Raw genomic sequence first — 25,614 nt, 5'->3', positions numbered from 1 at the left:
CTCTGGGAAAAATAATGTGTCACTAACAATTTAATGAGGAGCAAATATTTGTCTTACAGTTATGCAATGACTTACATTCTCCTTACATGTATATAAGATGTACATATACTTATTTTCATAGAAGTAAGTTATGTATGAAGCATACACCTTAAACTATCTTTAAATGTTTTTATTATCAGTGAAAATTATGTAGATTTGGTTCTATTGAGTATCAAATACACTGGAATACCTTCTCCCCCAAAAATAAATGTTTAATTTTTTCCCCCCTCCATCTTTAGGGAAATTCAGGACTTGGCTTTAGCATTGCAGGTGGTACAGACAACCCACATATTGGAGATGATGCAAGTATTTTCATTACTAAAATTATAGCCGGGGGTGCAGCTGCGCAGGATGGAAGATTACGGTAGGATGAATTTCTGTGTTGGGTTATTAAGTACTGTTACTGTATTTTTAAAAGTGTATAGAAAAATTTCTGTTACTTTTAATAGTTTTATCCTCCTGCATTAAATGTTAAATAGGTTTTCCTTACAGAAGTGTTTTTTAAATAATGAGGAATGTTTGAGTGGATCAATATGTGTCTCCCAAACAAATAATATCTGCAGTTTAGAAAAATTAAGTGACCTTTTCTATTCTGTGTATAAATTTATTTTGCCTTATCTCTCATAGTTCTTAATTCAAGAAAAAGCTTAGACAGGTAGGAGAGGTAACTCTTGTTGGGTAGGTATCCATGTGTGGATTTTTCTGATCCACAAGGTAGTTGAGTTTATTAACAACCTCTTTTTTACACTTGCTAATAATTGACTGTCTTAATTTTTCAAAGATACCCATCCACATTGATTGCAGGACTATTTTTTTTTTCATTGTGTTGTCAAGAACTTGCCCCATAATTTCATGTGCAAATACCTGATGTATTATGGGTTTTAATCCTAATGAGCTTATTTTAAGGCTTCATTTTAGCTTGTTGGCCATTGTCAGAGGTACATCTGGCAGGACACGGGGACAGGTGGGCCTGGCATTGCACTTAGTGTAATGAGGGCTCAGTGTTACTGCAGCAACATGTTAAATGGACTGGAAGGCCAGCACTTAAACTGCTTGTGAAAAGCAAGATTGACTTGTTCATATCATGGCTTAAAACTAGTGTGTTTTCATTGTGTGCCTTTTAGGTTTTGATTTTTTAAATTCTGTTTTATAGCTGTAAACAAAAGGTAATTTTTACAAACATCCATTCAAAACCCTGTTAAAATGAGGCACACATACAATAAGGTGCCCTCTTCAGCCATGAATTAAATATTCTTCTTAAATGTTTTCTAGTGATCCTTGATTTATTTTTAAGCATTAATAATTAATTTTAGAGCATTGTCTTGACTGAGTAGAATCTGGGAGCTAAATCTTTGTATTTTAATGTGTTAACATATATGTTAGTGTATTGTAGATAAAATATTAGGCTCCTAATGTGTGCGCTGTGCTGTAAGACAACAGCTGAGCATGACTGTTGCTGTCTCCAGGGTTAATGATTGTATCCTACGAGTAAATGAGGTGGATGTTCGGGATGTGACACACAGCAAAGCCGTGGAGGCATTGAAAGAAGCGGGATCAATTGTGAGGCTGTACGTCAAAAGAAGAAAACCAGTCACAGAAAAAATAGTGGAAATCAAACTTGTAAAAGGCCCCAAAGGTATGTTGGAAATACAAAGTTTCTGTTTCGCAAGAAGGATAGAATTGAAACTGTTCTTGTAGAATGCAGAGTTTTCTTTTAAATGGTAAAAGGGTTTCTGATTGTATCTAGTAATTTTTAAGTACATTAAAATTGAAGTAACATACTTAACTGGATTACCTAGTAAGGATGTTTGAGAGATTAAAAATAATTTAGGGAAAGTAATTACTGGGCAATATGTTTATAAATATAGAGATGAATGGTGATGCTTATAGTTCTGCTGTACCCATACTTCACAAAGCATGAAGTAAATGATCTAGCTTTTGGTTTTCAGAACTTGCATACATGTTACGTCTTTTCTAGAGCCTTATTTTCTAGAAAATTATGGACTTCTCTTGAAAAGGCATCAGAATTACTTCAGCCAGACCCTGATGTTATATATATTTGTGTCCTACAAGGAGTGTTATTATTTATGTAAGAATTTAAATCCAATTAATGCAAAAAAGGTTTCTTGAGTAATGTCTTTATCTTCAAGCAGGTCTTGGTTTCAGTATTGCTGGTGGTGTAGGAAATCAGCATATACCTGGGGACAACAGCATCTATGTAACCAAAATCATTGAAGGTGGAGCAGCACATAAAGATGGCAAACTTCAGATTGGAGACAAACTTTTAGCTGTAAGTAAGAGCTGCATTTTTTTTAATGGTCATTCACTCTTAGACTCAATAGGGACGTGATTCAATTTGTGGTTAAGCTGCTTGGAAATCAGTGATAAAATTAAATCAGTGATAAAATTAAATCAGCATCATTCAACACCATCTCATCAGAAAATCTGAAATTTATTCCTCAGCCAAATGTTCCATGCAAAACCTGTGTAAATCAGCATCTTTATTTCTGATGCCTGCTATTATTTTTCTGGGATCTGAGTGACAGAATTATAAGCAGACATACAATGGGATTGTTTCTCTTCTCAAAAGAGAAGAATGGAATGGAACTCCTTGTACTGGTGGCTGGCCAGCCTTTAGCCAGCCAGTAGTGAAACTGCTTCTGATATTGCATTTCAGTGTTTGTAATCCTGCTGGATGGTGTTCTTATTTTTTTTTTAAGCTTAAAATAGCTTCAAAATTGAATTTTTCTATGCACAAAGTAAAAATAACTTTCAACTTCCTTAAATTCAATCCACAAATTTTTTGTCCAGATAGAAAAATGAAAGCCACAGCCAGAAATTTCTGTATTTCTGAATTTTTAATTCTTGTAAGGTTAATTGCTCTACACTCCTTCCTCTAGCAGTATTTGCTTCTGTAAGAGCTCTGGGTACATCTGTACTCATAGTACAGAACAGCAGGACATGTGTTCTACTGCTCTTCAAACAATAAAAACTAACTCGAAATGTTTAGTGCAGAGTTTGCCATCTGTAAAAAGACTTTGGATGATTATGTCACTTAAAACAGAGTCAGGGAATGTGAAAGTACTTAAAGAATACTGGAATTATCCCTTTATGTGAAGAATCCTGTTTTTTTAAAAAATTAGAAATGAGGTCTTGGTGTTACATAATTATGTCATGACAAGTTGATGTGGGGCTTATTCTTATGAGAAGAAACTTCTCTGTGTAATGTTTGCAGTAACACAGTGTAAGTGTGCACGCTTACAACATTTTGTGTGTCCTGTTTTCCCATTAGTTCCCCAAAGTCATGTGTGCCTTCTTTACAATGTTGTGGTCAATAGAGTTAATTATAATCTTTCATAGTGTCTTGGTTACACATAGGAATACTTGTCTTTCTCATACTTAACAAGCATCTCTTATATAATTTTATGTAACCAGTTATGTCTGTGGCATGTGAGTCCTTAATGAATCTCAGTGCCAGTGTTCCAACAGCCTTCAGTGAGTGTCCTATGAAAACAGTACATTTCTCTGGGTTGATAATGTTTGTTTTTATCTTCAGGTCAACAGTGTTTGCTTAGAAGAAGTTACTCATGAAGAAGCAGTAACTGCCTTAAAAAACACATCCGACTTTGTTTATCTGAAGGTTGCAAAACCTACCAGCATGTTCATGAATGACAGTTATGCCCCTCCTGACATCACAAACTGTAAGTTCATCTTATCTTTCTGATTTAATTAATTTTCCCTTTAAGGCTTTAACATATTTCATTTTAACTGTCACGAGCTTTTAAAAATTATATGAGGAAAAAATCTGATATAAGTTGAATAATAAGGAAAATTATATACTATACAGAACAACATCCTATAGCTTGTATACTGAAAAGACAGCAGCAGTGGGGCTCCAGGTGTGTTTTTGTGGCTGTCATGGCCCAGTCCTGGAGATGCAATGTTACTCATTATTTGCTGATGAGTACAAGGGGAGAGAACAAGTGCCTCATGCTCTTGGGGGTGTGAAGAGTAGAAAGCAATGCGCTGTGAGGGTGTTCAGTTTGTCCTGCAAACTAAAGAGGTTGGTGATGCTCTGATGTTTTTCCAGTTTTCCTGGTTTTTGTGAACTTGCATATACTTGAATAAACTGTACTGGGAGGATAGGAAGTTCTTGCTCTGGTGCCTGCCTATGAATGTGTTAAAAAAAATCCTTGTCAACTTATTTGAAATCTGGCTTCAGTTTTGACATATTTATTGTCAATTCGAATGGAAAAACCAGTGAACACTGTATTAAAAAGTAGCTACAAAAATTTCTGATGAGCATTTTCAAAGTCAAACATGCAAATCCAGAAAGTTCAGGGTTTAACTACAATCTAAAGAAATATTTGAGTTGAGTATACTTCAGGAGGGTTTTTATCATTTAATGGGGGGAGAGAGGAAAGAGAATGATATAACTGTATCTTTCTAAGACTGAATAGACTGACTTTTCTGGATGACCAGCTTTACTCATGTTGTCACATGAAATGGTTCTGGAGGAGAGTTATTTTAGGTATTGCTTTGATTCCTGCCATTAAATATGTGCAGTTGATATGTAGTACCTAGACACTGATCTGTTTAGGTACTACTTCATACGAATAAAAGGAACACTTTGGGACTGAAAGATGTAATTGAAAACAGTATGTAAAGAACAACAAACAAAAGTGCAGCACAACAAAGACTGAAGTACCTTATAAGCCTATCATTCGTTGGCAATAGCTACAGTATCTTAAGATCTATTTGTAAGCTTATTGAATTACAATTTGGAGCTAATTAGGTTTTATCTCCATTGTGTTATTAGAAGGATGTTCTTGAAGGTTCCATTCTTTGACATATCTAATTTTCAGCCTCCACTGATTCTTCCCCAGTTTTCTACTCATACATATTAGAGAGCAGTCATTTTCCCTTACGGTATCTAGTTTGTTCAATAACCTTTCCCACTGTTTCCTTGGAAAGTAGCCTTCTTGTTCTATCTCCATATAACTGGTCTTTTCATATATTTCACCTGGGATTCGTATTTTTTGGAACAGAGAAATATGATTTTTACATAGTGTTCCTCGTAATGTTGCAGTAATGCAGTTACACTTCTGTGGATTGGGATGTGACAAGCATTGAAATATTTCATCTCTTACTACTGCACCTTGACTCAATTATTGGAATATTTACTTTGTTCATCTTTGGGGACAAAGGCAAAACTTGTAGAAATTCTGAGAGGAGGAAGGTAGAGAAGGAGCTGATTGCTGATAATTTGCCCAGTGCTAATAAATCAATGACAGTGGCAAAGATGCCTGTTGGTTATTGGACCTCTTGTCATGCAGAGATATTAATTTCTCTCAAATGGTGGGTGAACTGGAGACTCAGTTCATTGCATCATGACGTGGAGCCATAAGAGAGGCAGTGACATCTTTAGGAATACCTTCTCACCATGTCCATTGGCTGCAGAGATCAGGAAAGTTCTGTCAAAGATAATCCCACTTAACTGCCATGAGGACGTCCTCTGCCATCTTGCCATGAGTCCTTAATTTCTCAGTAAGTATGACTTAGTGTCACATCCACTACTGGAGGTAAATGGCCTGGTCACACATGTAGGTTCCTTTTGTCCTGTTACCATCCTCCCTCCAGAATTTCTCTCTGTTTGCACTCCCTCTAAGGGTGATTTGAGAGATGGTGGCATTCTGTGCAGCCCAATATCCCATCCTTGCAGGATGTGTCACTTCTGTCCTTTTACTGAGAAATGAAAAGCCAGTCTCCTGACCTTGTCACATACCTCAAGCTCCAGCAGCTGCTTCTGGGAACCTTTCTCCTCCTACTCAAGCATTCTGAAAAAAGTCATGGAAGTTTTTCTCAGATTCCAGAAATCTTGTCTGTCTGTCTTTGTCCTTTAGTGACCCTTGACAAGGTTTGTGGGCTGTCTGTACTATTGAGCTGATTTTCTGAGTTTTATTTCATTTAGCTGCAGTTCCCTTGTGCTCTCTGTCTGAAGATACTCTGTTTTTCACTGTTTCTGGTAGACCAAAGAACATTCCTCTGCAAGGTGCTGGGTTCTTTGATGAAACTTTAGTCTGTTTCTTTTCCTTACAACAGGAAAGCCTTTTCTACCCAAAGCTCCATGAGCCTGTGTCTCTGTTGATCAAAGTGCAGCTTGCTGTTACTGCAGCTGGTGCGGAGACTGAACCTACTGCCGGAATATTGAACCCAAAGCAGACCTAAAGGTCTTGCTGAGGTGTTTAATGACTTAATTCTAGGAAATCAGTTCAGTCTTGTCCTCAGTCTTTCAGTTATGAAAAACAACCGCGTGTGTCTGAGCTGCTAATGCTATTTTTCTAATACAGGGCAGAACAAAAGCTTTTGCAGTACCTCAGCATTTGCACCTTAACAATGGAAATCTCAAAGTGAGATCAATCTCTTCAAAGGCTGATTCTGCTTTATCAGTGATAACTTTGCAACCAGAAGGCCTCTGCTTTCTGCAAGAAGCTGCTCAGTTAGATAGAACTTTTACCAAAAAATGGTATGTGGTATTTTATACTGCATTTAGCAGAGCACTGCAGGGCTCTAGAGCTTTAGATTGGGGACTCTAAAGTGCTTTTACCAGATGGCAGATATTAAAGAGGTATTTTCTAGGATCACCTGGATTGTGAGTCAGTGTTGAAACAGTTACCAGGCTTCTTTCTTCACCTACTCATCTGCAGCTGTTCTGAGACATGTATTTGCAATCCTCCTTCCTACTTCTGTCCATGAAAATCCTTTTAGCCAGGTTCATAGGAGTTCAGTCCTATCATAAAGGAGAAGTAAGATGTGCACAGAGGCTCCCTGTGAACAGGTCTATTACAAATGATGTTAAGGTAGAAACACTACTACTTGAGTTTGTATATGAACTGCTCACTTACAGAGCCCCCTTGGGAGGGGTTTTTTTTGCTTATTTTATTTCTGTATGTGTGTGGTTTTTTGTTTGTTTGTAATTCTCATTTTATCAGAAATATCTAGAAACACAGTGCACAGTACTTGGTACTGTGCAGAACATGCAGTAGATTGCTCACTGTGCTAACTTGTGTGGACATGGTAGTTAATTCAAAAGTCCAAATTCAGAATTTGATTTGTCTTTAAGATTTTTCCCTCTGGGACTTGTTTAGCTAGAGGGCTCTCTCACTTGCCCTGGTGATATGGATTTAAAATGCAAAGCTAAGGATACTGAAGAACTGTTTGAGATCAAATTTCAATGTCTATGTTTTGTGCAAAATCTGATTTCTTATAGAACTCCTTTAGTAAGAGTATCAGCTACAGGGTAGTGTGGCCTTGTCAGGTGGTCTGATGGCTCAGATGAAAGGACCAAATAAGTCAGTATCCATATAAAATAAAATAATTTAATATTTCCTAGGGGTTAGTGCCTTAGAATCAAGACATGTTTGATCCAGAGGTGTCTGAGATTCTGATTTATGGCAGTATTTATTGGGAAGAGTACAGATGTTGTGCCAACATTGCTCACCTGGGGCTGAAAATTGACCTCTGCCTTTTGATATTTATCAGAGTGAGTGGCTTCGAGCTGCCTGTGGGGGAAGTTACTGTTGAAAATCTTGTTAGAGAAGAGTTGGGGCTGTTGGAGATCAGAGATTCAGCAGGGAATGAATGTGGGGAAAAAAAGCTTATGGTTATGTGCTGTTGCTCTAGAGACTGGGATGTGTATGGGTGATGAAAGCTCAGCCATAGACCTGGAATAGTTGATTCCTGTGCCTGTTTCTCTTGGTTCTGTGAGATTTCTTTTAGCTCTTGAGGTGTGGATTGCCAGGCTAAACAGTTACTTTCTAGTGCTTTGCATTTTCTTACTCAAGAAGAAAGCAGTTAGGAAAGATTGTTCTTTGTGAACGCAATCCCCTCTGAGTGCTGTTCTCCATTCTCTGTCAGGCTGAAAAATGAGAACTTCCAGTATGGAAAATCTGGAAATGCAACAGGAGTCCCCTCACCATGTTTTCTTGTGTGCAGAGGAACAACAGCACTGAGGGTGGGATGGTCCTGTGGCCGTAGCATTGGGGCTGATGTGTGTGTGATAACCACAGCTGTTAGCCTGCTGGAGGGATCATGTATCAGGAGTGTAAACTGCCTCCCACATCTATACATAAATGGTGGTCCTGGAACAAATATCCATTAATTTGTTCATATAAATGCTCTTGAGGTTGTTCAGTTGAACTATTACTAAGAAGGTGCAGTAAGTGCTGTTTAAAACACCAACATTACCTGTGAAGTGCATGTAGTAGAATAGCAGAGTCAGAAAAGTGGCTAAATGGTTTTTGAGAGAGAGGACTTGCTTCCAATACAGGCCTTCTTTGAGGACATTATCAGTGATGCATTTTTGACTCCTAATTGATTTCAAAGTATTTTTTTCTTTATGTTTTTGTGCATTGGTACAGTGTTTCCACCCTGCATTGAGAAATAAAATACTGGAAGGTTGGGAATAATCAGTTTCTTCATTAGACATGAATGCCTTATCATTTCTTAAGTGGCCTAAGTACAGGAAGAGAAGAATATGTAATAACAGTAAAAGACAATAAAGTTTTAATTTTATTGCCCATTTTAGAGATTGTACTTGTGATTGGTGTCCTCAGTTTACAGATAATAGGAAAATAATAGGAAATCTTCCATTTTTTCTTTTTGTGTAGAAGTGTCTTATGTAAAGGAGAGGGTGGATTTGGAAATGGAATTTCTTCTTAAGAGTTGACTTTTCCTGTCAAAGCAAGTTGATTTCACGCATGCAATTTTCTGTTCATCGAAAAGACAGTTCCTTTATCAGTTCCATCAGTAATAATATTTACCTGGAAATAGAAGTTTAGACCTCATTTAGGATTCAAAAAGTGATGGCATGCCTTTTATTTCTGTCATGTTCCTCATGAATATGCTTTGGCTGTAATTTCCATCTGAAGCAGTTTCAGGAAGGATGCAAGCATGGTTTTGTGCAGGAGCTTCTCAGAGAGCAGCCTCTTTGTGCCTTTGTGTAGGTTTGCTATTATAGCACTGAGAGCACCAGCCTTGAGAAGGGACCAGACTGTTCCAAGCAAGTAGCATATGTAAAACTTTATAAAGAATGCAGCCAGTGCTGTTGTGGAACAGTCCATAGGTCTGAAATAATAAACTGTTATATTGACTGATAGCCGTCTTTTAGTCACATGATGGAAGGATAAAAAAATTTAAAAATAAGGTCATGTAATAGGTGGTGTGGATGTTTCTGAACACAGTGCTTCAGAAACCTGAAAAACAAATGAGAAGTACTGTAAGTCAATGAATATATTTGTGTCTAATTACTTCCTATAAAATATGCATCATTATGGCTACCATTGGCTTGTGAAAAGCAATTTCAAATTCATTTTGTGGAATGAGATAATTTAGTGCAGGAACAGAATGTACAGAGCTGCTATACTGTGCAACAGTTGTTAAGGTTTTTTCATCAACATCCATTTTCTTGTAGTTGGAAAAGAGCTCGTAATGTCTTGCATTTAATTTTCTGTGCTTTAGCTTTAAATTTTCAGAGAAAAAACAAAATAACTATATTTATATGTGGTTTTGTTTCAAGCAAAAAGTGCGTACATGGCAATAATAATATTTATTGAAAATTGGTTTTTTTTAACTGAAAAGAAAATATTGCAATATGGTTTGGTAATCATTTGTGAAAGTGTTGGTAAAATTCCAATGTGATTAAAAAAACTCCAAGTTTCGAAATTGACAGTTAGGTGTCCAAATCTCTTACCAGTGCACAGAAACTGTGTATTGTACTGGGACAGACAGAAGGAAGTGGGATGTATAAAATGCTTGCACAGAGTGCAAGGATGAAGGTGCAATGTGTGTGTTACTGCTGTTCTAAAAAACTGTGTTAGGAATCACATGTGTTGAACAGCTCCTAATTTTTGGGGAGTTCTCTAATGTGAATGCTTATGTTGATCATTTGATTTTTAGCAAAAGCTGCATTTTCTTTGCTTTAGACCTTATGAAGCCAAGCAATGTGAGGGAACTTCCTTCTGTCTTTGTTATAGAAGGGCACCAGGTACCTCTTGTACTTCAGTTCTGAATTTTGCTGAAACCTCTTGTGTATCCAGAATAATGATTTCCAGGAGTTCTGCATGATGTCATGCAGCTAACTGAGGGCTGGTGTGTCTGACTAATACAATTTCTTTATCAGCCAGTGCTTTTAAACTGCTGAAGCTGTTAATAGTGGATTTTAATGCTTGCTGAAATGCTGACAGTGTTGACCTGATGCATGTGCCATGTGAAGAATTTACTGCCCACGTTTACTAGGAATCTAGAACAATGCAGGCACAATCCAGCCCAGACTGGATGGTTTGAAGGATGGCTATTTAGCAAATATATCACATACATTTATATATAATCTCAAGAATGCTCTTGATAAGTTTGTATATGATCCAAACTTTTTGAAAGAAAGTTTAAAAAGGAAAAAAACAAAAGAGAATATGCAGATTGCTTCAGCAATCTGTGTCACGTATGTTCAGTTAAAGAGCTTTGGGTTTAGTGTAAATCCTCCAAGTTCAGCTACCCCATCAGATACAGCAAGTAAGGGCAAAGAGCCTGGCAACTTTAATGATAGTGAATCTGTGAAAAGTCCCCACCCTTCATGTTCAAGCTTCAAAGTTCGAAGCACATATGCCAGGAAAAAAGACCATTTTGTAGAATGTTTTTCTATTGTAGAACATGCTTTGTGATGGCAACAGTGGGTATGACTGTGCCTTAATGAGCACTTAAAACTGATGTGCCTAACTTGGAAATATCATGCACCTTCTTAATTATTTATTGGAACAATTGTCCTGGTGTTGTAGAATATTTTCCATCAATTGTAATCATTAAGATACTAAATTTCTTCTGGTATGTTGTGGTTCAGTTAAAACTTTGCTTCAGTCAAGTTAAAAACAGCTTTAAAACAGATAAATCTCCAGACTGGTCCCATGGGCTTCAACTATCCACAGTAACTATTTCTAAAAAAGTTTTATTTGAGACACAATAAAACTAAAAAATTTGCTTACTGACTTAGTGAGGAGACCAGGGAATGTACAGATTTAACACAGTATTTTAGAACTATGATATTTATAATATATCATTTAAACTGTTTTCACAAGAGGTCACTCCTGTGTTTCAGTTCCTCCAGCTCTCTTTCAGTGTTATCCTAATGTCTTTTATTGTTTTCCTTCCCCCTCTCTGAAGCTTATTCTCAGCCAGTGGATAACCATATCGCTCCATCTGCCTACCTGGGACAGACGCTGCCCCCAGCATCACCAGGGCGGTATTCACCAGTTCCCAAGGGAATGCTTGGAGATGATGAGATTACCAGGTAATGAATAATCAAAGCTAAGTGGCAAATTGGTTAACCAGGGAAGTTCCAAGATCTGTTAGCAGGCAGAACACTAGTGAATGCTATATTTTATTTCAAGAAATAGATGTTAGCTTTAAAACTCTTGTAAACATTGCTGTAAGGATAAAACTAGATATATTTATATGTGTATATATACACACACACTTTATTTATCAGTCCAGGAATAGCATTACAAACAGAAAGCCCTGGAAATGCTGCATGCATTGACAGAGAATTTTTAGCATGGTAGTATGAGCAGACCAGTGATTTTCTAATTTTAAAGCAAGCAATGTTTGGGTCTTCCCTGCCCCCACAGACAAGGGTTTGTTTTGATGGATTCTAAATCCAGAAAGGCTGGACAGCTCTTAATCCTTTCCCATTAACAGACCTTTCATTCCTTCACTGATTCAGTAGATTGTATTAATCTTTTGTTCATCATTGCTGATAGAGGGAAGCTTTTGTAATTTTGTTGCCCTTCTGTTCTGCAAGTATAGGGATGTTATACTGCACTCTCAGTATGCTGTTGCTGAATTCTGTGTCACACCATCACCTGATATGGATAATGTCCCTCAGATTCCAAGGCAGGGTTCACCCAGGATTGAAACCTAAGTGACGTAATGAATTGGAGAGTTGATTTTAGTGTAGTGGAAGGTAGGATATGTCTTTGTATGGATTTTTAACTTAGGATTAGGTAGACATGTAAGCCAAAATGGTTCTGTCCTATTGATATCATTATGGTTTTATTGCTTTCCTTTAAAAATACTACAAAAGGCTGTTTTTAGATTTCTTCTGAAATGCAAGGGCTATTCAGAAAATGTTTAGACTTCCTTTAAATTACCTTCTCATATTACACTCTCTCCATCCCAAGAAGAGGTTTATAAATTTTGAGTGTTATTTTAAAAGATACTGCATCTTTCTGTTCTCTCTTCTGTTCTGTTTTTGTTTATGTATTGGTGTGATCCAGAGCAATATGTATAGAGATTTTCACAATGTCATTTATTTGTAACAGAATGGTGCTCTGAAAATATGAATAGAATAATTGATGGAGGTGAAATTTAAGAATTTGACCTTAAGAATTTGACCCGATTTAATAGCTCTTGCAAAAATTGAGTGATTTTAAAGATTGTACTAGATGATACTTTTTGTTTTGGGAAAAAACACCAGCCTCTTACTTTATCCTGTAAATTAATAATTAATGCCTCCAAATACTTAATGTCCATTAATTGTTCTTTAGTGCTCTCTAGTGATTTTTGAAATGCAGTGCACAGTTTCTCTGCTTTATTAGAAATGTCTTTTTCTGAGATCATTTATTCTTTACTTGTATTAAATCGAGTAACAGATAATGGGTTTTTGGATGGAGTCTTTCTGCATTAGAATTTGTACAACTGTATCAATATTTCTTCATTCTTCCCCTCATTCAAGTTAGGAGGGGACCCCGTGAAAAAGTGCGACAACTTGGTTTAGTTTAACTTCTTCAATTGCAGTCGCTTTGCTGAAATCGAAAATGTATTTGAGAATGTCACAACCTACACCGGTGTTCTTGAACAATATGGAAAATATTAAGTAATGACATGACTGAATAGGACTGTAGCATAATAAGAATTTATTTATTTATAAATACATAATTACAGATTTGTTCGGTTCACCTAACAACAGGGGGGGATTTTGTTTTGCATCTAGAAGCTTTGCTAAATGTTTATTTTACTTCTACTCATATCTAGTGACCAAGATTTCATATTCCTTTCTTTTCCTTCAGGGAGCCTAGAAAGGTCGTTCTACATCGAGGATCAACAGGTCTTGGTTTCAACATTGTTGGAGGAGAAGATGGAGAAGGAATTTTCATCTCTTTCATCCTTGCAGGAGGGCCAGCTGACCTGAGTGGAGAGCTTAGGAAAGGAGATCGTATAATTTCTGTAGGATTCTTTGTTTATTTAAACAGCAACAAAAGCTTTCCCCCTCCCTGCATATTAATGCCATTTAATGATATACAAAAAATGTTATTAGCTGAGCTAAGTTTGAGATAATGGTATAGATTCCAATATACTTCCAAAGTATCTTTGAGGACTTTAGTCTGCCTCAGTTTCTCATCTATAACCTGATTAAAATAGCACTTCCCTCTCTGAGACATTCAGTGAGGACAGTAACTTACCTTAGTCTCGTAGCTGAGGGCTGTTGTGTCTAAATTGAAAGAATACACATTTCAGAAATAACCCTTCTGCTGAGATGGAGACCCTTGGCAGCAGTGTCTAAAACTGCATCTTTACTTCCTGGAGCAGCTGCTGAACCTCCTATTAGTCTTAAAAAGATCCACCTCTTGCCTCTCTAAGGGCTTTTTCTTTATTAGTATTGAAGGTCATAAATATTTTGTGTGTTTCTTTGTGAAATTACTTAATTTATGGAGAATCGTTTCTTTGGATAGTTACATTGTATTTTACAAGTTATTTAAGAGGAATTATGTCCCTTTAACATCTGTTACTAAAACTGATATTAAAGCACATCTTTATTTTAGTTTGAACTAATGAAAACTGCTTTTGGTTAAAAATGTGGAACACACATTTCTGCTTCATTTTTTTTGTCATGCTTTTTTAAAATCTGCATTGAAAACAATGCCAGATGCACAGAGGTTGTTGTCTGTCACTGGGTGTGGTGACAGCATGGTCTGTAGGCATTATTTGCCTAAGAAGGCCCCTGAACCATCACAAAAAGTAACATCCTCTGCTCCTCCTTAAAAAGAAAGAAAACACTCTTAAACAGGAAGAAAATTGACCATTCACTGAGTGATATACTGTGATAGTAGTTCTTAAGAGGGGCATATGTGAGAGAGGATTTTATTGACGTTTTATTTCAGGAGCAATGTTGGGGACAGGGGAAATACACATGCATGGAAACTAGTTTGTATGCAGTTAATTTTTTTCCACAGGTGTCTGTTCTGTGGTGATAAATACAAGCATTAATTTTGATAAGGAGCCTTTTTGTATTGCTTGTAGGTAAATGGAGTAGATCTAAAAGCAGCAACCCATGAACAGGCGGCAGCAGCCCTGAAGAACGCAGGCCAAGCAGTGACTATTGTAGCTCAATACCGTCCAGAAGGTAAGGGTTAAGGGTTGCTTTAGACATTCAAGTTCTCTTGCACAATCTTGACTGACTGCTGAGATTTTGAGTCATTGCACAGATATTGGCCCAGAGCAACATACCCTGCCTTTTAGAAATTACTCAGTGACTTGTCACTTGTAGATTTCAAGGCTAGAGCTGTACTTATTCCTTCATGGCGACTGAAGCATTCTGGACAAGACTGTGCAGCTGAGCTGTATTGAGAATTCAGTTCTGAAAGACTTACATGGCCCATTTGAGAGGATGCGTGTGGGTGAAGTTACTCAAATTACCCGAGATTATGGACAGACATCCGACAAATTAATCAAAGAAAGGATTGATTCTTCCCATCCCCCTCAAGATGCTTGGTCTGCATTTGGGCATCTTTCCTTCTTGTAACAGTGCTTGAAATCTCCCTTTGGAGTGCAGATGTTAGAATCACAATAGGGCTCACTCTACCCTTTTGAGGTATGCCTTGAAGGAAAAGTGTAACTTGAAAATTGAGATCCATTGTACTTTGGAGGCAAAGTATGAATTGACTCCTGGCCAGCCTACCTCAGAGAACTGTAGTTACTGGTGCCTGACATCTCTGCCTTATTCTTACTCCTCATAAAGTAAGTTTGATTGGAAGTCCGGCTAACAACTTTGTCAGGTCTGGTGCGGGAGGTAAATTGAATCAGATACTCGTTGTTTATGTCTTTGAGATTAGTAAAGAGAATATTTCCTTAAAGATTACCCTTTTTTAGCATAGGAAAGCAGTTTGTTTGCAGTTTGACTTTCTAAGTAGAAAATACCATCTGTGTGATTGAGGACACTTGATAAAAGCGTGTGTGTTCTTTGGTCATTGTATTTCCTAAATGATAGCTTCACATGGTAGTCTTTTCTCCTCACTAAATTAATTTAAATGGTAAACTTTTCATGTGTATATATATATATATTATGTGTGTGTGTTTTTTATACTTGTCCTCATTTTTTGTTCCTGCCACTTGGAAACAGGTTAACAAGTATTAAAATATTCATAAAGTTGTTGTTCGTTATTGGTGTTCCTCAAATGTCTTCATAAAAATGGAGAGCATCAGTTATAACTGCTTGTATTGCATATGTATTTTATTTATATTTATGAATCCAGCAGGATTTTGTAAAAGATGCTGACAGCTAGGACAGATCAAGGAGATTCTAGACATCCATCAGGGTTCATTATAACTGAGTAAAGAGATTCAGTATGATAGGAGCATTTGGAAGACACTTGGGACTGGTTCACTTCACTCCCTGTAATTGTATATGACATTTTGTATGTTTATAGATGTGGTGGGGAATGCTAATTTATGTTTTTACATCCTACCACATTTCCTATGTTCCCATCATAAATTTCCCATTTTTCTTTCTCCTCCTATTTTTGGAAAAAGAGGATTTTTGCAAGCAGTTCTCTCATAGGAAAGCCTGAGTTAGTCTGCAGAAAAATGAATCACTGGAAAACTTCTTGTGCAAAAGCTTGAATTTTCCATATCTCTCTCTTCAAATCCATGGTAACTAAATTCTAATTACTGGGTTTGGGGTAGGCTATTAAGGCTGAATGAAATTGATTTTATTGAATTTGGGCTCAAATTATGTAACCACTGGCTGTTCTTTCCCTTATATCTCCACAGTAGTCCTTGGTTATGGAATTGGGTGAAAACAGATGTAATTGCATTCTTTAAAACGTCCTTCTGGGCATTCCTTTGGTTTCCAGGAGTGCTCAGTAAATTTGAGGGATGCCTTACAAAGTTTTTCTACTCCACTGAATTAAATTTCAGCAACTTGACAGCTCTCTTTGGGACAGGTAAAAGCCAAACATGTAATTTTATGCTGTTTACAGAAGTGGTCATGTATCAGGCACCACCACAACTGTACTCAGTTGACCTGAGGCTTTCGCCTTGTACGATCCAGGCTTTGTCTTGCGACTTGCTGAGAGCTAATGTTGGAAACTGGTCATGTGCTGGGTTTTACTGGTACATCCTTCTGTGGCACACATGTGCCATGGGAGTATGTTTGACAGAGTCTCTCTTGTTGCACAGATCAGTGGGTTTGGACCTGTTGGGACTGGATGCTGCAAAGGGATCTGTAGCAGGAGATGAGCAAGAGTTTGTGAAACAGGAGTTATCCTGTGTAGAACTGTGGTTGAGAAGTCGGGATGTTGTTCTCATTTTCGCATTTATTTGGAAGCTTTCCCTTACTCCCTTGCTTGTACTACAGATTTCTACCTCCTTTCACAACATCACTCATGAATTTAAAGGGATTTTGCTTTACTGTGAATTCAACTGGAAAAGAAATACTGTGACCTGGAGCAATTTCAAAGCAGGAGATGTTGCTTCAGTACACAGAAGTGTTTTCATAAGCCATTTGAATTTGTAGTGGCTTCTGATCCATTTAATTTTCATGTTGCTCCCTGGCTCTGCAGACACCTCAGCGCAACACTGCTGTGTTTCTGGGTTTCCTGCAGAGGTAGGATGGCAAGGGAGAATTGTAATGTTGGTGCAGAGGAATGAGAGGAAGCACTAAGTAATTTGGACATATATGTATCTCCTGGGAGGCGGGATTCAGAATGGTCAGAATTATGATCATGCTGCATAGCAGGGATACAGGAACTTGAGTGCTTGAAGGGAATGTAGTGAGGAGAGGAGCAGCAAGGGGGAAGTATAGGACTGCAGAGGCTTACAGTTCTTGGAGGGCTCTGTGTTTCACATTGACCTCCATTGTTGCATTCATTCAAATTAAAAGGTCATCTGAAATGTAATAATAATGTTGCCTTGAAGTTCTGAATTTCTGGAAGGTTAGATTTCACTATTCCAAAGGGGTATGAGGTGCCAGTGGACTGCCATAACTGTATTATAGTTTGAGTGCATTTAAGTGTTTAAAAATAATAGGATAGCCAAACAAATGTATTTGATTGAAATTGGATAGAAAATAATTTAGTGGGTTAAACTTAATATTGTAGTTATGCTTTGCTAGATCAGAACTGAGCTGTATTAAGGATGTGGATAACATTAACTGCAGTTACATAAACTGTGAAGCCCGCTCTTGGAGGGCCTTGAAGAAGGCGGCAGGCCAAGTCTGTTGGCATCAGCAGGCGTTCCCTGGTCGCTTCATCTTTTCCTAAAGCAGGGCAAAATTCAGATAAGCCTGTCATGACAGAAAAGGATGCCAGCCCTTTCTGTTTCCCAAGGATTCACCTGACATACTAAAAATAAAATCGTAATTTCTTTTCTGAAAGAGTGGTAAGATGTTTAAGTGATCAGATTAGCTTCATGTTCTTAGGTGATCTGGTGGATCAGTGTAAGATTAGGAGAAGGTGGGACCAAAACATCAAGAGAAGATTTCAAAGTATTTTTGTAAAGCATCTGCTTCTGAGCCTGCATTGTTCATGTAGGTAGTTAACACACATTCTTTCAGTTTTATTAATGGAAACTCTGTATTTCTCGTTCTCTCTTGTCTTTCAAACAAGCGGCTCAAAGAAAAAAGGAGGAAACACAAAAGTTTTGTTAGAGCTCTCTACTTGATGGCCATTGTGTGGCTGATTTTTCTGTTTACAATGCTGCATCTGGGTACTGTTTTCTAGTGGAATTCAAAAGAGAATAACTGAATAACTCTGAAGAGAATAACTCTGGGAAATGGTGCCATTTTCAAATGTATAAGCTAAGGTTGTTTTTTGAGCATTAATCTTGAAATAAATTGTAAATCTTCTGTCTGCCAAAGTCCAGCTGGGGTAGCATGAAGCCAATTATGCTTGTACAAAACTTAGTTTTCAGTAACTATTTTCTATCAAGGCTGATGTTCTCTTGCTTTCTAGATGAGGACATGTATTTTCTTAAAAAAAGATTGTTCAAAATATCAGTGCATCCCGATTTCACAAAATGAAAAATTCGTAAAAAGAAATACTTCAAAAAAAGTTTGCCCTGTTTTGGGGTATGTGGTCCCTGGTTTTCCAGGCTTCTGGAACCAGCTTGTTTTGTACCTGGTTCTACTCATTTGCAAGTAATCTAGATTAGTCAATTAGAGTATCTTCAAAACTGCACCCATTAAGATTAGAAAAAGGGTTTTGCTATATATAGCCCTGATAGACACTATAAGGCGGCTTACACATGTTTTAATCTTTTAAAACCTCACTCCTACTCTTTAATATACTAAATAAAATTGCTTGTGAATGCTTGCTAAGCCTTCAGCAACATTTTTAGTGGATTCACCTCAGCAGTGACTGGACCTAGTCTCTTTCTGAGTTTTCAAGGGTCTGTGGGAGGTATTCTTAACTAAATACAAATGCAGTTTTTATAATCTTTTGAAATTCCTTGGCACAGTCTTTCTAGTGATTAACGAGATACAAGCTCATTAAACATTAGAGTGCACGAAAGTCACCAACATTATGTGGCATTCATTGCCGTCTGTCCCAGGCAATGTTAATATGAAACGACAAGCATTGCAGCAAAATAATATCTCCTCAAAAATGATTTATGATGTTCATATTGTGGTCCATGCATTTTAAAAGAAAAATAGAAGATCAATACAGGATCAGTGTGATGGTGGCCATCCTAACCACCAGACTCCATTTCTCTCTTTGAAGACACCATGAAAAGGAAAATTGAATACTCTGAGAGTTGAGAAAAGAATATAAATCAGCAGTTATATAAAATTGTTAGCACTAGAGTCCTGCTTAGACAGATCCAATGGGTCCTGCTAAAGAGGGCTTTCTCTAGACAGATGGGAAGAGGGAAGCAAGGGGCATACTTTTTTAATTAAAGTGAACTTTTTCAGCTCTACGTGGGTTCAATATAAGTAAGAATATCTGCTTCTCAGAGCTGTGCTGCCATCTGTTCCCTGTGCGCACATCCCGGCTTCCTTGAGTCGCTGTTCCTTCTGTGCTGTTTGCTGAATTTCCCATCCCTTGCGTAGCCTTCTGCTCTCCTGCCCCATTTGCTAGAATGTGTGTTCCAGACCAGATGCATTTTCATTGCAGCCTCGTTTTCCTCTTCCCCTGCCTGCACAGACAATTCACCACTTTTCTGTGTATCTCTGTTTTGTTGCCCACCAGATAGGCAGTCCAGGAGAGTTTCAGTGATCAGGGCCTTTATGGAGTTCTGATTTTCTGTTCAAGTAAATATTAACATGGAAAACATTCCAGATTTCTAGCTAAAATCACTTTAGCAGCTAGGAATCAGAGTAATCTTCCAGGATTTGCTAATCTTCCCTCCTTTTTGTTTCTTGCTGTGGAATACATGCAGACATGAAATAGAGCAGATTTAGTCTAGTTTTGCACCATCTGCTTATCCAGTATAATTTTAAAGTTTAAACTTGAGCCCAGATGTATTCATCCTCTGTTCTTAACAACTGATTATGTGTAAACCTGAGTAGGCTTTGGGTTTTTTTCTTTGGTGATGGTGGGGTTCTGTTGGATAAATGCCGCAAATTGAAGCAGGAGGTGCTTATGCTTCCTCTATCTCACTGTTATGACAGTAGATACTGTTCCCTCCCTGCCTCTAAACTTCTTGGAAACTCTGAGAAAATTCTAGTCAAGAAAAGATGCCCTTATTCTAATGTTCTTATTTTATCGTGTTTCATGGTAGTTTTGCTGCCTGTTATCCTTTATTTAATGTATATCATCAGCAGCTTTCTTATAATTCAGACCTTAAAAGTTGATTCTGAGTGAAGTTGCATTTACTGCTATTGCATATCCATCTGGTTTTGGAACCTGACCAAATTCTTACTGAAAGGAGTGAGAGGTTGGATTGTGTGGTTTTCTTTTGGTTTTGAATTTCTTTTTGTGTGTGGGTGTCTGTGTTTCTTGAACCATAGTTCTTATTAAAACAATATTTCTGAATCTCAGTGGATTCTGAAATAGATTTCCACAGATGGCTGTGGAAATTGGAAGGTTATTTGTAGATGGAGTTCCAGTGACCAGCCTGCTTCCTTTGGGTTAAAATCACTTTTACTTTTTTGTTTAAATGGCTTATGCCCTTTCTTTTTGTTTACCCTGATAGCACTACACCAGAAATGAAATGCATTCCTTCCCTGCCAAGCTCTTCATAACCTGTTGACCAGGAAAGCAGAGTGTCCTTTTCATCTTGCTTACTGTGCCTGTTCCAGCTCGAAATTTCTGAAATGCTAATATGACAAACCTTTTTTAAAAAGTTACATATTTGTATGTGCATTGTATGATTTTGTCACAGCCAGGTGGAATTTTGTTGTTCTGTTCACTGTGATTCAGGGGAACAAATATCAAATTTGTCATACACTAAATATGGCTATTATGCATAAGAAAAAAAGGAATTGTAAAGAAATTAGTTCTCTAGCATTTGTGAGAATCTAGGGATGATAAGCTGGAGGAAAGTAAGAGATTGAAGATTCAAAAGACACTTGATATCCAACTCTTCTTGATCACAGAGATAGAAATATAACCTGTCCTAGAAAAATTACAACCTCTTCTAGATAAATTAGCAAAGCTCACACTTTGCTTCATAAAGCTGATGTTGAACTAACCCTACTTTGTCAACAGGACACAGGTGCTGATCCTTTGGGTATCAGACTGACACTGCTTTTCTGGTGCTATCGAGAGTCCTGCTGCTGTCATCTTTTCTGTCTCCAGCATTAGCTTCAGTACCACTATACCTAATACTAAGGTTTCTTTTTTTAAACCCAAAAATCCTGTGTACTTTTCAGCTCTAAACCCAATGATGGTGAGAATTCTATCCATCCTGTTCCTCCCAAAACCTTCTGTTAAGAGGAATATAACTCAAATTTTAGCTAGCTGTGCATCTAAGGAGCTCACCAGATTCTGACTGCACAGTGCTTAAGCTTGTCCTAAATATGAAATTTCTTGGCACTCCTTCTTTTCAAACATAAATCCTTCTCAGTCCCAGCCCATTAGTTTCCTTTTTTTGCTTTATTCATATGGCAGGAGCCTCTGTGGTGAAATTATTCTCCTCCTTACTCCTACAGATGTCCCCGTCACTCATTCAATACTTACTTCCCAGGAGTTCTGATGAGAAAAATGAAATTAGTTCAGGAAGCTGCAAGACCGGCAATCTGAGGATGAAATATAGGATAGAGTTAAGCAATACAGGGAAATAACCTCCCTGGTAGCTCTCTTATATCTATGTGCTGCATAGGATGAAGTCTGAATCTTCAATGAAGTAACACAATACAGAAGTTAATATTTTCTCCAGTGGCTATTGCAAAGAGCCGCAGATATATTTAGTATTGAACAGGATGTAGCACAAGAAAATGCTGGGATTATCTGACCTTTTCCATGCTTACTTTCCTTTCACACAGGGGCATACAAAAATCTTTTAGGTTTATCGTTTCTGGGGTATAAATGAGTAAAATGAGGTGACTTACCCAAGGCCCTGCAGAACAGGAGTGGGCTGTTCTCTCACTGCATCTGAGCCCTTCCCCTAAGGAATGTTGCTTTCTAAAAAAAATGTCGTATTCTCACATTCCTCTTTGGTTATTGTCCTGTTATCTTACATTCTTTTGTTATTAGTGATAGCATCAGTAGTGGTGGAAATAATGGTTTTGATTCTCTTGTCAAACAACCTCATCAGTTTGATTTAGTGCCAGTAAAGTGTTTGATCTGAACTTTATTTGTAAAAAGGCACTTGATGCTATTTTAAAAACTAAGGTATCTTAAAAGCTACTAGCTTTTGCTTATAAAAGACAAAAGTTAGGGTTATTGAAGAGACTGTTCATATTGTCATAATCTGGATAGGGTTAATTATAGATGCTGTTGGTGCTCACTGCATGATGAGTGTGTGGGGAGAAAGGGCTACAGAACATTATACGATAAAGCATTCACAGTTTTTAGATGGCTTTTAAAGGAACCTTAGTTTAGAGATTTTCTTAAGATTTTTTATTTTAGAGCCCTTTCTCATTCTTGCACTTCCTGCATGAGCGTGGTGCCCGCAGGGAGTGAGGGTGCAGCTTGGGAGAGCCACTCATTGCCCGGTCCAGCAGCTGCTTGCAACACACACGCCCTAGGTCTCCCAGAGTTGACTTGTTATAATCTGGCATCACGTGGTCTCCTGGGGAAGGTGGTGGCTGCACAACATTTCCTTTGACTAGGAAGGGTTTACAAGTGGATCTGTTGATCCTGAAGTCCAAACTATTCAGCTGAAGGAAAAACTTATTTGCTCTGAGTTGGTATTTTATGCTGACAGCATGTAAGTACCTCACTTCAGGAGATATTTGTCCTGAAGAAGCAATTACTGTTTTCCTGCTTGCTTTTGTAGCTAAAATCAAATGCATTTAGTATAGTTTTATTAGTACACGGTGCTGCTTAAGAACACAATCCGTTTTTCCAGGATTAACATTGTACATAATTCTGTGGGGGCAATTTGAATCTCTAATGTCATTTACAAATGGATTGAAATTAATGAGAGAATTCTGAATATTTTTTTCCTTTCCTGAGCTCCCAGAGGAACATGGTCTTATTTCAGAAGATGTTTTGTTTATTTCTCACCCTGTAGTGTTAAATTCCTTATCTCAATCAAATCCAGTAATTTTGAAGTACAGACATTTTTCATTCCCATTTCTTAACATTTTAAATTTAAAATATGTAGTTCTTGATTATAAACATGTATTTCACATGTATGTTCTAAAGTTTCCTTTCTGTCGTGGGTTAAAATTTACTTGTATCTGTCTTTTTATTACTATGAAATTGATAATTATTAGTAGAAATGTTTGTCTTAGTTTGAAAAAATAGTTGCTATGAGCTATAAATTAAATCACAGAATTTTGAAGTATAATATTCTTCTATATTTTCTTTGCCTAATCAAAATTATTTCAGATTCTCTTTCAGTTTAATCGCTGAAGTTCAGCAGGAAATTAATTGCCATGCCTGTCTTTGTTACAGAATACAGTCGTTTTGAAGCTAAAATCCATGATTTACGGGAGCAGATGATGAACAGTAGCATTAGCTCTGGATCAGGATCTTTGCGAACCAGCCAGAAGAGATCCCTCTATGTCAGGTAATCATCTTTTTCATAGCCTTGCTACTGTGTTTTTCTGCTTTCCTGTAGATTTACTTGTTTAATATTTGCATTTTCATACAATTATTTACTATGTAGTAATAAAGGGATACTTTATGCAAATATAATAAAAATAAAGCTTTATTTCGACTGATTAATGTAATATAGATCAGGAAGAAGTAGTGTCCCTTAGAACCCTATATGAACTTCAAAGAGTGGTGTTATCATTTGCTTTTTGCCCTTTGAAAGAGATGATAATCCTTCAGCAAAAAGTGTATTTCTTCTTTAAGTCAGTGTATGTGAAGTCTTAAGAACTTGCTTAGTTCAGTTTGTGTTTTTGTGACAGTAGTCTTCATATCCTCCTATGTTCAGTACTTGAATTCAAATTTATAGTCTTCTCTTTCTTAAGGTTTGACAGATTTCCATCTTATTTCCTTCAGCTTACTTTTGTTGTTATCTTGGCTTTTTTGAGAAGCCTTATTTTTCTATCCACTTGAATTTTGTTATGGAATGTTTTTTTCCATGGTAACCAAGAGAGAAAATGCAAAGCAAATGAACTGAGTATACCTCATTAATTTATTCATATCAAGCTAAACATGGAGGAGGCTGAAAGGAAGTGGAAACTTAAGCGCATGAAGCAGATGAGAAAATAGGTGGTTTCACAGGGAAATTATGGCAGGGTGCAGCTTATTCATGTGTCACTCAACTCCTACATTGGACTGATAAAGCATAATGTTTCAAGTATGGAATATGGGTAAAAGGATTGCATTTTTAAAAATAAATTGGTTTTTGAGTTCCCCAAATCAGCTCATCTCTGGATTGAATCAGGGCCAGCAGTAGCCTCTTGGTAGGGGCCAGAATGTTTCAATAGAGCAGGTAAGCCTTCAGGTAGTTCTGGTGTTGAGTTAAACATGATTTAAAATGTTGTAGGAACCTCAATGGTTTACCTTCTAAAAGTAAGCAGGCTCAGGTGCTGTTGACTTTCCCCATCCACAGCAGACAGTGTTTTGTTCATGGTGCTTTCTGTCTACTGAGCTATGGGAAAGGAAGCAAATCATAGACAAAGCGGTTCCCTGAGTAATTGCATTGATGCTGAGGAAAGTCATGGTCCTTTGTAACTGTTTCTGAATTCTTGACACATATGTAGCTAAATACTCATAACGCTTCTGTTTAGCTTGACTCTAACAGGTAGTTTCTACCTTTTGACCTATTATTTCAGTAACTGGATTCTGTTTTCTCAGATCTGACCCTACTTTTTATTCTACTTCTGTTTGTCTTAATTATTTTGGGGGTCAGAATTTAAATCTGTGAAAATAAATGCCTTAAATACTTAAGGTAAGTGCTTGATACCATAGTTATCCATATCTTTGAATTTCCACTGGTAGGTAGCTGTACATATGGATATTGTGCCAAGATCTTCATTTCCATAATCCCAAGATTTATTGCTTTAGCTCTCATCATATAACTAAGCCTAAACAATTCTAAATGCTTTTATTTTGCTTGGTTAGCAATAGCCTGATTAGGTTCTAAACAGTTTATGCTCATGTTCACACATCTGATATTTTGATCCACTGACAAGCATTTTATCTTTATGTAGCCTTTATTCTACTTATAGAAGTTGTTAAGCTTTTGACTTTGCCAGCTGCTGCAGAACTTGCAGTCTTCTCCAGGCTGTTGGCAGAAGCCTTGTGGGGACTGGTTTCATTGAAGGTTTTTGAGGCTCGATAAACAGTGTTGGTATAAGTCAGTAGAAATAACTAAAATGCAAAAATTCCACAGCAAAAGTACTTTTCTACCCACATCTCTTTACAGAGGGTGCTGCTTGGCCCTTTGGGATCTGCTTGTGTCATCACGCCAAAAGTTGCCAAGGACTGGAAGGCAACTTTTTATGCACAGAAAGGGTTCACGTCTGTTCTGTCTGGTTTCTGATGTAATTTTGACTCCATTGAAGTAACTTTTATGAATATTTTCACATATTGCAAGATACTGACACAACATGGTAGTTACCCACTTTATTCCTTATGATAAGTAACTCTGGCAGAGTCATACTGTACTTTTAACTGTACCAATTCAAAGCCAACTTTAATAACTTCAGATATCTTTTTTCAGTAGTGCTGGTTTTGGATATGC

At 37.3% G+C, this 25,614-nt stretch overlaps 1 protein-coding gene across 12 annotated transcripts in view; it reads left to right on the top strand.

Moving 5' to 3' along the window:
- Positions 1-25,614, top strand: part of DLG1 (discs large MAGUK scaffold protein 1) — a 146,365-nt gene that overhangs the window by 94,645 nt on the left and 26,106 nt on the right. For all 12 annotated transcript variants that reach the window (XM_066193307.1, XM_066193301.1, XM_066193302.1 and 9 more), the window contains 8 exons: positions 279-403; positions 1,506-1,675; positions 2,193-2,329; positions 3,596-3,740; positions 11,254-11,380; positions 13,158-13,314; positions 14,389-14,491; positions 23,370-23,484. In XM_066193307.1, coding sequence (XP_066049404.1) covers positions 279-403; positions 1,506-1,675; positions 2,193-2,329; positions 3,596-3,740; positions 11,254-11,380; positions 13,158-13,314; positions 14,389-14,491; positions 23,370-23,484 — 1,079 coding nt within the window. The remainder of the gene's footprint in view (positions 1-278; positions 404-1,505; positions 1,676-2,192; positions 2,330-3,595; positions 3,741-11,253; positions 11,381-13,157; positions 13,315-14,388; positions 14,492-23,369; positions 23,485-25,614) is intronic.

Source organism: Chamaea fasciata, unplaced genomic scaffold, assembly GCF_029207755.1.
Source record: "Chamaea fasciata isolate MVZ Bird 193981 ecotype frontalis unplaced genomic scaffold, bChaFas1.0.hap1 SCAF_11, whole genome shotgun sequence".
Taxonomy (NCBI): Eukaryota; Metazoa; Chordata; class Aves; order Passeriformes; family Sylviidae; genus Chamaea; species Chamaea fasciata.
Note: the sequence above shows the minus strand (reverse complement) of the source record. Positions and strands in the feature narration are given on the sequence as shown.